Raw genomic sequence first — 13097 nt, forward strand, 5'->3', positions numbered from 1 at the left:
CCATTGCCAGCTCTTGAGCATACCTCTGGGCTGTCTGCCTTCACAGCAGTGAGGCACTGTTGTAGCCCTGCACGCCTACGCTTCTGTAAGTAATTAGTTGTCCAATAAACTTTTCTGCACCTGTATGGTCACAGTGTCCACTTGTGATTGGAGGGGCTCACATTGTTCACAGGCCTCAGCACCTTTTGAAAAGTAGATAGCTGCTTAAAGGGGCTGCTGGATTTCAGAAGTCACATAGCACTTGAGATGGGAGCGAGGAACTCAGAGTTCTGGGACCTATGGACCTGTACAGATCCCACCTTTCTAACCTACTGATAGAACAGGGAGATTAGCAAACAACTAGAATGCAAATAAAGAACTTTGATACGATACCAAGCCATTGCTTTTAGCAGGGTTTTTTGTTTGTTTGTTTTTGTTTTTTATTTGGTCATTTTTTATTTTTAAACAGTTTTCATTTTTAAAAATACACAGAATCTGAGACAAACCTCTGGAGGATAGGACACCAAATGGAAGATCACAGTGTGTACAATTCTCATATTCAAATCTTTTTCTGAAGTGGGACCAGAGGTGATAGACGAAGCTGCTCTGTACCCACAGCAGTAAAAAACCAACTGAGCTTTCCTGCAGCTGCAAGTGGGATTTTGTTTCACTTCCCCATCATAGATAGCCCTTTGCTAAAGAAGGTTAAAGCTAACAGTCTCCTTTACCTCAGTGGATACCATTTAAAGCCCTATTTTATTCTGTTTCTTTTCTTGAAAAACAATCCTATCTTTCCTTTGGAAAGAGGGTGAGTTGTTCCAAATCTGGATGACTCGATGTGCATTCTTCTCAGTCACTCTCTTCTGTCTGCCACAATGACTGCATCGCTCTCCGTGTGGGACAGGGTGAGTAGTTCACCAGAATCTCAGTTCTGCAATAGTCCTGTTGCTGCAGTTCTGGCCTGAAACAAAGCTTAGCCATTTCCTGATAATATTCCTATTCAGGATCCCTTCAATCTTAGTTTACACAGGGACATCTTATGCTACCTGGATTGGACATTTTAAGAATTCGTTTCATTTGTGTGGGTAAGTGCTACAATCATTTTTGACCTGATTCTGAAATTTCTTCCAAAAGGTACCATTTTTAAGCCAGGAACATTGTCACAGTAAGAATTTCTTCTTGCACGGTTCCAGGTTACAAATAGAGCTTTTATATGATGACCACTTTTACTCTTCTGTGTTTCATGGCAAAAAGAAAATGCTGAATTTGGCCTTCTCAAGCCTCTGGTTAATAAGGAAGTGATTTGTTATACTGCATCACTTCCTTCTTCTGCACTGATATTCTCTGAACTTTCACCATCATCTCTGTCAGCTTCACCCTTCTGATGAAGAAATAGTCCATTTCTTTTGGAAAAAAATACTTCTCATGACAGACCATGACACTTGGCAATAAAACAGAAACTCAAGTTCCACAGGCTCAAGTTTCACCAGATTTCCATACTTACGTTTCACGACGTGAGCCTCTTCCTACTTCCATGTTTGATCTGACAAAGAGTATAGTTGTCTCTTCTCCTGCTTTCAGGTCTGAAGAACAACGGATGAGTTCTTAGGTGAAAGATCTCACAAGGGTCTGACAGTGTGTGACCTTGTAGCTTTGTGAGCCTTTTATCTTGTCATTAAATCAGTCACAACATTCAAAGTAAAAACTTTGTACTAGCAGCACTAACTCTGGGCTCCAGGAACAAATGAAAAGCAAGCTATGAGTTCAGCTGCATTTGGTTTTCTGGAACACCAAAATAGAAGACATAGGCACCTTAGTGCTGGGTCTATGTTCAGATGATGGTGTTTATTTCATGTGGCTCTTGAGCAGTTGTCGTGCTGACCTTACAGAGCTGTTGTCCCTAGTAAGGCTCTGTTATTGAGGACAGCTTCCAAGGAGAAGAAGGTCAGCTTCCCCAGGTACAGGTGACAAACCTCTAGTGCCACTAAGAGATGAAAAGAGAGGGGAAGTACATCCAGATGTGGTGCATCACCAGCACTTCTCAAGGAAATCTGAGCATGTTCTGGAAAGTTAAAGAAGAGAAGGTCTGCATGTAACCAGTGACTTGACAAGAAACGCTTTTGGATTTTGTGTAATGTATTTTATATAAATGCTCTCCAGGAAAACTGAAAATAAATAAAATCCTGAGGATTTTGTCTTGTTTTCAAAATTTTAATTTTTCATAGAATCACCAAGGTTGGAAAAGACCTCCATGATCAACCATCCACCTTCCACTGTTATTTCCCCACTGCCCATGTCCCTCAGTACATCTGAATGTTTCTTCAACACCTCCAGGGATGGTGACTCCACCACTTCCCTAGGCAGTCTGTGCTGCTGCCCCATTGCTCTTTTTGAGAAGAAATTTTTCCTAACATCCAACCTGAATCTTCCCTGTCACAACTTGAGGCCATGTGTGTGAGTGTACCATCCAGAAAAACCTGCTTCAAGGTACTCTGACAAATAATGTTTTGTCTTTCCTGAAAGTGCCTACAGATGCTCAGCATCAACCAGTATAACTTCCATTTCTAGATGGCTGGGAATACTTGTTTAGAATCCTGATAGAGCAGCAACAAAAAGACTATTAAATAAATTATAATTCTTCAAAGTGAGAGCCTGAGATAGGCATTTTGAGTGAGAGTCCATGAATAAAGGCAATGAATATCAAAAAGCTCAGGCCACAGATGCGCAGACAGCAGTAGCACTGTATCATGCAATGGGTTCATAAGCAATCGTGGTTTGGCACATGACCCAGAGCAGCCCTGCCACAGCTGGTACCTGCAGCCCATGCTGAATGTAGTCCACAGCAAAGAGAACAGATTTTGAACCCCTGACTAAAATAGTACAGAATTTTTTCCCCCTCACTGTTTAGGTTGAAGCCCTTCTCTGCAAAGATGAAGCTGTATGTTGTTTTCTGCACCAATTTTTAGGCTGCTTCTTTTGCTGTAGTATCTCAGCTCCTCCAGGCTTCCAGTGTGTCACAGCTGTTAGCTTGGAAGTGATTTTCTTTCCTCCATTCTTTTGGAGTATGTTGTATATAAAAGAAGTTGATGTTGGGAGCTGTTAGTAATGCCTTAATGTAGATGTAAGGTTACAGCAAGTCTCACAGGCCTTGTGACCTCTGCCAGGTTTGTGCATTTTCATTTCTGGAACAAATTCTAAATAAGTTTTTTATTGAGCCAGAAGGACTCTCCCAAGAAATGGTGGCATTGAATTGACTGTGAAATCAGGCTCTTCAAAATAATAAGGAAAAAAAATCAACCAAGCAAACAGATGAACAGAAGTGAACCAGTGGTGAAACAGATCAGTAATATTTTTGCTTTGTTAAAAAGAAAAAAAAGCAATAAAAAACTCTGCTCATCTGGTTGTAATGACTGCATAGTGTGAAAGCTATTTCTGCATACAGTCTTTTTGCTCTCAGCAATTCATTTAACATTGCAAATCCCTTCCAAAATAACAACTGGTACAAAACAAAATATTTCCCCACCTTTCTTAAGAAATAGCTGATAACAATAATAACAAAAAAGTGAAAAGTGTGCCTGGCATTTTTCTCTAAAAAATTGTTGCCTAAAGGAAATATTTTTTTCTCTTTCAAAATGTTATGTTTCAAAAGTTAGGCTTTTGCCCTTTCCCCGAGCCCCTCCAACCTATCAATCAGTATAGAACTCTTTAGCTGGTTAAGGTATGTGATTCAGTTTGCCCCACTGCAAAGCTGAAATACTCTCCCTTCTCCTTTTTTTTTTTTTTTTTTCCTTCTTCCTCAATTGAAAATACCTTTTCATGTTAATTATTGTTTCTGTTGAGGAAACAGAAGTTGCCAGAGTTTTCAACCAAGCCAAAAAAATACACAATTATCTCATTGAAATGCAGCCATTTTTACACCCCCACTATTTACCATTTGTTTTCAGAAAGTTCCCTTGTTACAACATTAAACAGTTTGACCCTTGATTATACCATATTTCCTATGGAAGGTGACAGCCAGAGATATTCAAGCTCCTGTTCTATCTGCCTTTACAAGGTTCTTCTGTAGTGCTGTGCCACTGAAGGTGTATGATGCCATCTTAAATGTAATTTCATATGCTTTAAAGACCTCTAAGCCTGCAAGATGAGTTATCTTGTAGGTCTAAAATCTCTGCCCAAAGAGGTTGTGATGCACCATCCCTGGAGGCATTCAAAGCCAGGCTGGTGGGCAACCTGGTCTGGTGGTTGGCGACCCTGCACATAGCAGGGTGGTTGAAACTGGATGATCATTGTGGTCCTTTTCAGCCCAGGCCATTCTATGATTTTATGATAAAAAGAACGCTGCCTTTAATTTTTAAAGTTTTTTTTTTTTTTTTTGCCTAGGAAGTATTAATCTGAAGGCGTCTACATGCCGGACAGCCTTTCTCTATTGTATTTACACAACTAAATACACAGAATATTTAGCAGGGTCAATGGTGATAGGACAAGGGGAAATAGTTTCAAACTAAATGGGGGGAATTTATCCAAGGAAGAATTTTTTTACAGTATAGGTGGTGAGGCTCTGGCACAGGTTGCCCAGAGCGGTGGTGGATGCCCCATTCATGGGAACATTCAAGGTCAGGCTGAAGCAACCTGATGTAGATGTAGGTGTCCCTATTCATTGCAGGGGAATTGGGTTAAATGGCCATTAAGGTTCCCTTCCCACTCAATGTTATGACTTTATGGAGACCACTGGCACTTCAGTATGTTTGTTTCTGTGGTCTCCCTCTGTGTTAGTGGTGAAGATGTTTTTCCCTGTTCAAGGAGCTGTACCTAAGTTTGTATTTTGTTTGATGTGTCTTGGACTTTCTCTATTCAGCACAGCTTATCTCTCTCTCAAATTCAAATTCAAATAATTTAATTGATTAAAGCTAATTGCTTAGGCACTTAGCAGGTAAAGGATTATTGCCTTACTGGAAGACTGATGTTTCTCCTCAATGCTAGGTGAGTCTGGGAAAAACAACCCACAATAATCAAAGTTATTTGTTTTAGCTTAGGAAATAGGACCAGTAATCAATTTAAGGGTTAGTATTTCTTCTGAGAAAGAACATTTGTCAAACAAAAGCTTAAATTTGGTTACAAAATTAAATCAGAGGAAAAGATGCTTTACAGCTCCCAAAAATGAATTGATGAAAACAGTTTGGTTCTGCATTTTCAAATAAATAAATAAAATAAAATAAAATAAAAATAAAAAATTAATTTTGAAAGATGTAGCACATTAATTTTGCTAGTATTTCAGTTTACATTTCTAAAACATTTGTCTCTTGAGAATTACATGCTTTAAAACAAGGATATTAAAGAGTTCATATTGCTTGAAACCAAGTCTTTGTTTCAAGCTGAATGAAATGCGTGGTTGACCGCAACGAAGGTTTCCAGCTGATCTCTTCAAGCAACCTTAACAAACAAGGATTTATTTTGATTTTTATCCCCTTTCTTAATTTGCTTTTTTTAGTCAGTCAGCTGGTCAAACCAAATAGCCCACCATTCACTGGCTACACGTGTAGGCAATGCAAGCAAATTGCTTGAGTTGCTTGGCATTGTTTAAGCACGTGTTGTGGTCTTGGTTGCTTTCCTAGGAAAGAAAAATAATATCCTCATGGTAGGAGTCCAGCCTTGCAATCAGATCCAGGCCTTCCAGACCAGGGAAAAGGTAATTAGCAACCGTCTTGTTTGGAACGTGGACTTTGGATTGCCAGCAATCTGCTTCACAGATGCAAGAACAAATAATGAAATAAACTTTGCATTTCTCTGGGGACAAAATGAATCCTGGGCAGTACAGAGCCTTCAGTAACCAAATGCTTACAAGTCTGGGAGAGCTCATTAAAGTATCTAGGGAGGAGGAGGAGCCAGGCAGCGTGGAGTCCTTGGGAATCCTGCTACTTCTGCAGACATTTTGTGCTGATGCATATCAAAGATGCTTTATTCAATTCCCTTTACATTTTTTTCCAAGAAAAGGAAGGAATAGAGAGAAGCTGAGTGAAGATTTGCTTTAAAAGTTGAGCCAAATCAATTGCTGTATGTGGCTTGTCAGCAAGAAATGCTGCCCTCAGCTCCTTACCTCCGAATTAAGAAAAAATTCTTACCTGATACTTCGAGCTTAATTTTAAATTTCTGTGTTTGATGCCCAGACTGGCTGTAGATGCAACTATACACAGCTTCATCCTGTGGCTGGACGTTGGAGAGCTTTAAGGAAAAGTTGCCGTGCTTCACCTCACTTGAAAAAAGACTGGTTCTGCCTTCGTATTGCTTATCCTGAAACTTCAGATCATTGCACCCTTCATGAAAGAAATGCACTAAGTCATCCTCTTTCTGCCAGTAGAGCTTCGAGTAGGAAATGTTCAGCTCTTCTGGAGGGGTGATGCTGCAAGGCAACACAACAGTTTCTCCCACAAATGCATGGCATGTCACATCTGGTTGACCTGGAATACAAACAGACAACTTCCTTATCACAGAGCAGTGCTAGGGACACTGAGTTTCCTATAACTTGGCTTCCTCGTGTTGTTACAGCCTCTCTTTCCCCTTTCTGACAGTGTCCTGCTCCCAGCCAGACAGGAGGGAACACGGACTGCATCAGGACTAAGGGCCCTCTGTGCTCAGTGCCCAGCTGAAGAGAAGTGCAGAGGATGGGTGCTGCTTGACTCTGTCTGCTTAGCTGACGATTTTTCTCTTGGCTTCTGGGAACAGTAATCTTTGACTTTAACTGTAAGACAGTTTAAATCAATCAGCTCAAAAGGGCAGAAAGTGATGCAGGGAAGTGGAGACAGGATAAAGTGGTTAAACAACTTTTGGGTAGGGAGGAAGTCTGTCTGAACAAAAAAGGAGAAATATGAAAAGGATGTTGCACTGTCAATAGGAAAGTTCTGGAAGAGTCTGATCCTCTCTGCTACCCTCAGTGCATCTGCTCGTGGCTCTGGATTCATAAGTAAGGTGCAGGCTCTGGCTTGGAGGACCTGACATAATGAAGATAGCCTGACAGAACAAAGCTGCTTTTTGTAAGTCTATGTGCAAGCAATCAAGGCTGCTACTAACACTTGTGTCCTGGCTTCTCCTACTCTTCGGTGTATTTATTCTCCCAGCATCCCTAAGAGATTCCCCCAGTAGCTAAATGAATTTTGCAAGAACTCAGGGAGATGCAGCCTTAAGGCTGCTCTCAATAAGTTCTCCCAGTGTGTATAGATATGTGGGATTGCCCTGACCCAGCTGCAGCACCTTGCGCTTGGCCTTGTTGAACCTTATGAAGTTCACATGGGCCCTCTTCTCAGGCCTATAATGTTGAACAACTTATTAGGCTTACAAAACCTGACTAGATTTTAGTGTTATATTTTCAGGTAATAACATTGCAGGTTGGAAAAAGGCAATGCATAGTTAGCTTTTTTTGTTGTTTTGTTTTTTTTTTTTTTAATAAAACCAAGATTTTCAAGACGTGGACAACAAGGTATTTACAGCATAGAGTGAAATTAATGCTTTGACTGAACCTATTTCATAAAACAACGTTGTGAATTAAAACACAGATTAATTAATTTGAATGGGAAGCTTCCATCTCCAGCAGGGAGCTAAAACAAAATCAGCAGGAGTTTGGGATTGTGGCAGGAATAAAAGTTAAATCTCACTGTGAAAGAACTCAGTCTGCTTTCATGGCCAAAATACTGTGAAGCATATGGGGTAATTATCAGACTAAATACAGAAATAAATGTTTTCTTGGTGGCATTGTTGCCATTCTTGTGTAGGCCTGTAAACACACGAGATTGCTACATATATTGGGCTAAAGACTAAAATGAGTCCCAGTTCTCTCTTCAAGTCGCTGATGCCAGCCAGAGCTTTGCTGGTTACACACCCAGGCCTCTGTTTTTATAATTATTTGTATCTGTTTTGAAGCCTGCTTGTTTTTAGAGCGTGTACATTGAGACAGATATAAAAGCAGAAGGAAAACTATCATTCAGATTGCTAAATGGCCAGGATAAGTATCTTCCATTAAACCTTTCTACTCAACATATGCTTTCCTTAGGTTTGCAAATTTTTCAGCTGAAAATCCCAGTCCTCTTTCACCCAGCAATTTAAACCTCTAGCTGGTAAAAACACATATCCCTAGAGCTACTTCTATTTGTAATTGCAAAGAGATTCCTCCTGTTGTGCAGAAAGCTTAATTGCTTTCTGATTGCATCAAGTCATTGATGACATTCTTAATTGGGACCCAAATTACAGTAATATAATATCATCACAGAATGGCTCACATTGAAGGAACCTTAAAGTTCACCTATTTCCAATCCTGTGTCATGGGCAGGGTTGCCCTCCCCCCAGCTCAGGCTGCCCAGGGTCCCATCCAACCTGGCCTTGAGCACCTCCAGGGATGGAGCACCACAGCTTCTCTGGGCAGCTGTGCCAGCACCTCACTGCCCTCTGAACGAAGAATTTCCTCCTAACATCTAACCTAAATCTTCCTTCTTTCAGTTTAAATACATGGGGGACCTCATCCTATCACTACCTGAGTAAGAAGTTGGTCTCCCAAATAATGGCCATAATATTTTATTCTTAATAAAGTCCAGCACCCACTGCACACTTTCTGTTAGAGCAAACCTTACCCCGTATGCCCCAAGGGGATTGCCTCCACCCTGTGATTAGCAGCTTTCCCCAGTGCTATATTGGCTGTATCCTGCACACCTGGAAGAGCTGAAGGAGGGAAAGGGTGAGAAAGAGAGCAGCCTCAGCTCTGAAGAGCCTCTCCTATCTATCTCCAGACTGTGATCACTTCTAAATTTGATAAGTACTTCAGCTTTCCTTTTGTCTCTTCAGCTTCTTTTTGAATGCTGAGAACAGCATACGTGAGCCTAGCATAGCTCTTCCTTTCACGTGTGATGCAGAATGCACACCTCATAACGCTTCCAGCGAGTGTATGAACACGAGGGCTCCAATCCACCTTGCCCTACTCTTCCAGCTGATGAAATCAGGGCAGCAAGAAGCTGTAAGAAGTGGCTTTGTTGCCACCAAGAACAGGTGGCTGAAATTTGGCTTTAATGAACCAATTAACAGAGCCTACAGGTCTGTGAGATCTTTATTAGGTGGGAAAAGCAGGCCCAGATGTAAATTGAGTGTGAAAGCCACCCTTGAGAAGGAGGTAGATGTTACTGGTGAGATGGTGTTTTGTTAAGCTTCTTGTAAAGATCCTCACTACAGCAGAAGATGTGGATGTAGAGCATTCAGTAGTCCAGAGGCTGAAACTCTTTTGAGGTGAACATCAGGGCCGCTGGAATCCTGCTGCTGGGGCATGTGGAGTATGGTGAGTAGTGCTCATCTGATCTGCCTGTGAAGCTCTGTGTGGGGTTTTGGGCAAAAATGCTTTCTGGTACACAGCTTGTACCTGTAGGTAGAAGACTCATGTGTAACATGTGGCTTGGGCTTGTTTTATGTCTCTGTTCTTTTAAAAGCACCTTGCTTTAAATACTGGCAAAAACAAACAAACAAAAAACCACGACCAAAATGCTGAGATGATCAATGTGAATTAGAGTGATAATCTAACCAATTAATGTGATTTCTATAACAAATAGGTACTGTTGCTTCCACAACAGTGTGATACAGAGGTGCTTGTAAGGACTGGGCTTTCTTGTTGTTCTCTCCTCCCACTCCTGGGGATGATATGAGGTAACTGGTTGTACTGAAGGGAAATGCAGTACCAGTAGGAGATCTACAGTTTGCGCCTTGTGGAAAAGGGCCTGGTGGATGGAAAGCTCTTGTATCTCTCTCTCTCTTTCCTCTTCTCACTGATAATACTACTGTGTTTCTGATATTAAATGAAAGAAGCTTCAGAAGTAATGGGTTAAGTAGAGAAATATTAAACTTGAACTTCCTTATTTACAGGGACAAAAATGAGTCAAAGCTCAAAATGCTTGCAGGTGTGTTCATCTTTAGTTGCCATAGGCTTTTCATGAAGTATATGTTTTGCATGTAAGAATGAGACACCTTTAGATAAATAGAGAAACCTTAACTCTGTGTAGAGTTCTTAATATTGTTAAGTTTCATCTTCAGAAGGAGAAATTACAGGAAGTTGTCCCTATGGCTTGTAGAAAACTTTCTTATCGATATGAACTTCTTCTATAGGAAAGATTGTGATAACTAGTCTATGTAATTCCAAAAGTCAAACTGCTAGAACTAGGCAGCAAATGTGCCAAGGCTCAGGGAAAGAGAGGGATCTTGGGCTGTGGTCCATTTGTTTACCTGGTTACTCCCGTGGATTCATTACACTCCTGAATTTCTAAGTTAACTTCAAAAGGGATACAAGGTGGTCAGGATTGCAGAGAATAAGATTCCAACCCATCCTTAATTTTATGGAAATGGCAGAGTGTTTTAAGGATATGGCTCAGATAATCTTCACAGGTGGAGGTTTGTGGGCTGGAAACGCCTACACCTCAAAAACCCTTATTTCAGATATAGTTTATCTCAAAGTTATTGCCTCCACTTGTAAGTCTTGGACTGTGATGAAATAAATTCAGAGCAAAACACAGCACACACTTGTTTGTTTTGCTTGAAGGTTCTTAGTGAATCGTTATCATAAGTGTTTATGTATTCGTGTGTAAATATTTCCACAACTCTTGGATGTGTGTATTATTGTATATTTACCTCTGGTTAGAGATGTAATCAGCAAGCAAGCAAACATCCAGACAGTCACCCTAGTAAAGTGAGAGAAATAGAAATTCTGAGTACTTCATCAGAAGGCTAGAGCAGAGGTCATAAACATGAAATGGGGCACAACTTCTGCTAGAGAAAATAACTTCCTCATCTTTGAAGAGAATTTGGATACAAAAGTGAATGGCTTATCGTTCCTGGCTTGATTTGTCATCTTGTCTTGGTGTGGGGTGTAAGTCCTGCCTGTAGACCTAAGCTTTCTTGGTGGTCATGATGGGATGAGTTTCAGTCACAAGTGCAAGACCCATACTTCCCTCTTGCGTTCTCATGTGGGCAAAGTTAATGGCATACGTGTAGCCATAATTTTCTCCTGGGATTATTTTCTTTTGGCAATTAAAAGAAATTCCCTCTGCCTACAAGCTTCAGCTGTTTTGCAGTACAAGAAAACGTAGCTTACCATTTCATTTTTTAGGTTTGCTGGCCCTTAAGAATCCTTCCACGTTGCTGACTTCACGTGGTGCTCCTTTGGTCTCTAGAAAACCAAAAGAATGAAAGATATTCTAATGTTTGCTGCCATAAGCATTTCTATAGATGGGAATAAGGTATTTTTATTGCTCAGTTTTTGGTGGTTCAATCTCTGTTTTTACACTGTGTGTGTACAATACCAGGAACTTATTTTCATGGGTGGGATGGGTGTGAGTCATTACCCATGCTGTTGCAGTTCCTGAGCTTTCAGTCTGCTGTTGGGAATTCTTGCTCTGTAGCTAGTGGAGATCAGAGAAGGTGGTGAAACCTAGAGGGTGTTGTGTTGATGAAGAGGTGTAAATACTGTATCTCAGACTCTACCAAACATGACTCCCGTTGGCATATCTACCAGCAAAACACAGCTCTAGATAATAAGCTGTAGGAGAAATACTGGTTGAAAGAGCTTTTTTGAGGAGGCTGTTAAATCAGATACTTTATTTTTTTTTTTAATCTCGCTGAGAAAGGATAAAACAAATGGGTTTTTGGGCTTCCTCTTGCCATCCTTTCAGCATCTTGTAACTTAGGAAATACAAACAAGTGAGTAGTGGCTTCTCCCCGTTGTGCTTCAGAGATGATGCTAATGGTGAAAGTAGTGGTTTAACCGCGGTAGTCATCTTTTCAGAGTTCGTTCTGTGTGGGAAGGGAGAAAGTTCTGCCTACCATTTTTGGTGAAATGGTGCTGCTTGGGGTAAGCGAGGCCCCCAAATGGTGGGGAGCCCACTAGTCCCTCAAGGGCTGAAGCTTGTGCACTCGTTCTCTAAATCTAGTAACAGAGCTGGATTTCTGTGCTCTTCCGTTATGGTCAAGCTCTGCTTAATTTACCAGCCCCTTTCTGATACTCAGTGCAAGTCTTTGTTGAGAGCAGGAACTGAATGCCAGCTGGGATTCCTGTCCTGGTCCTACATCCTCCTCCTTCCTGCTATGGTGCTGTGGCTGGACTGGGAAAGGTTGAATTTGAGCTATTACATTGTGATGGATGTCTTCTGTGTTGGAAAGCTCAGTCATCTCCCAGACTGGTCAGTATAAGCCGTGCGTAATGCAAGAGTTAAACTCAGCATGTGTGACTGATGTTTGAGAGCTGGTGGAAGGCTGCTGGTGGGCTGTTCTGTGGTGGCTTGAGATGAGCAAGCAGGGGATGTGTTCTGGTTGATGTAACTGATGTAGGGAAGGATTTGGTTCAGAAGAGAAACTATCGAGAATTACTTGCTTGTTTGAATTTTCTCATAGATCCTAACCAGAATAGTCTGCACGTCTGACAAACTTCCACTGTGGTTGCCAAGCCCAGGGGAGAAGTCCTGAAATCAGACCTAAATATCAAATTGTATCTGAATTGCATGAGAACCTTTATATTTCTTGCCACCCACGTGATTTTGCTACTTCCCCACTGAAACTTAAACTTATGCCTAAAAATTAGCAAGGAAGGTGTTGTTTGATATGAAGAACAAGACATAAAACTACAGGATTGTTCTAGCTGGAACACCTGGCCCTTAATTTATCTTACCAGGATGAGATTCTGCTGGAGTAACATTTTCTGAATTAAGCTGACACTGCTTGAAATGTCAATGTCTATGCAGAACCTCCACCAGGATTGTTCTTGGTATGCTAAAGGAGACCTGTTTCAGTCTGTGCAGTGCAGCCCATATGTTTCAGTCACCAGACAGAAAAGCATTCAAAGCTATTACTTTGTTCAGTCTTTCACATCTTTATTTTAACTTTTTTTTTTGAAGTGCTGGCTTAAATGAAACGGAAGCTGAGGAAACTACTGCATTTCAAACTTAAGAATTAATCCACTATCCATTAATGTGATGAAGTAATTATTAAGACATTGCTTTGAGATGCTAGAATGATTAACTGAGTAAGACTTTTTAATGAAGAATCATTTCTAGAAGAATTACAACACTAAGTACCGCTTCTTTTTAGCACACTAACTTACTTGAAGT

The 13097-nt window shown here is 40.8% G+C and overlaps 1 protein-coding gene across 3 annotated transcripts in view; it reads right to left on the reverse strand.

Annotated features, from left to right (window-relative positions):
* LOC104914487 (programmed cell death 1 ligand 1-like) overlaps positions 1–13097 on the reverse strand; it is a 33648-nt gene that overhangs the window by 4836 nt on the left and 15715 nt on the right. The window contains exons 2-5 of one of the 3 annotated variants that reach the window (XM_085209327.1): positions 11090–11164; positions 10627–10676; positions 6099–6434; positions 380–2041 (exon numbers count right to left, since the gene is read on the reverse strand). In XM_085209327.1, coding sequence (XP_085065453.1) covers positions 1863–2041; positions 6099–6434; positions 10627–10676; positions 11090–11097 — 573 coding nt within the window. In that variant the 5' untranslated portion in view covers positions 11098–11164 and the 3' untranslated portion in view covers positions 380–1862. Of the gene's footprint in view, positions 1–379; positions 5410–6098; positions 6435–10626; positions 10677–11089; positions 11165–13097 lie in introns of those variants that run through there. The other 2 variants (XM_085209332.1, XM_085209341.1) reach the window with 2 other exon arrangements.

Source organism: Meleagris gallopavo, chromosome 1 (genome assembly GCF_905368555.1).
Source record: "Meleagris gallopavo chromosome 1, MGAL_WU_HG_1.1, whole genome shotgun sequence".
Lineage (NCBI taxonomy): Eukaryota > Metazoa > Chordata > Aves > Galliformes > Phasianidae > Meleagris > Meleagris gallopavo.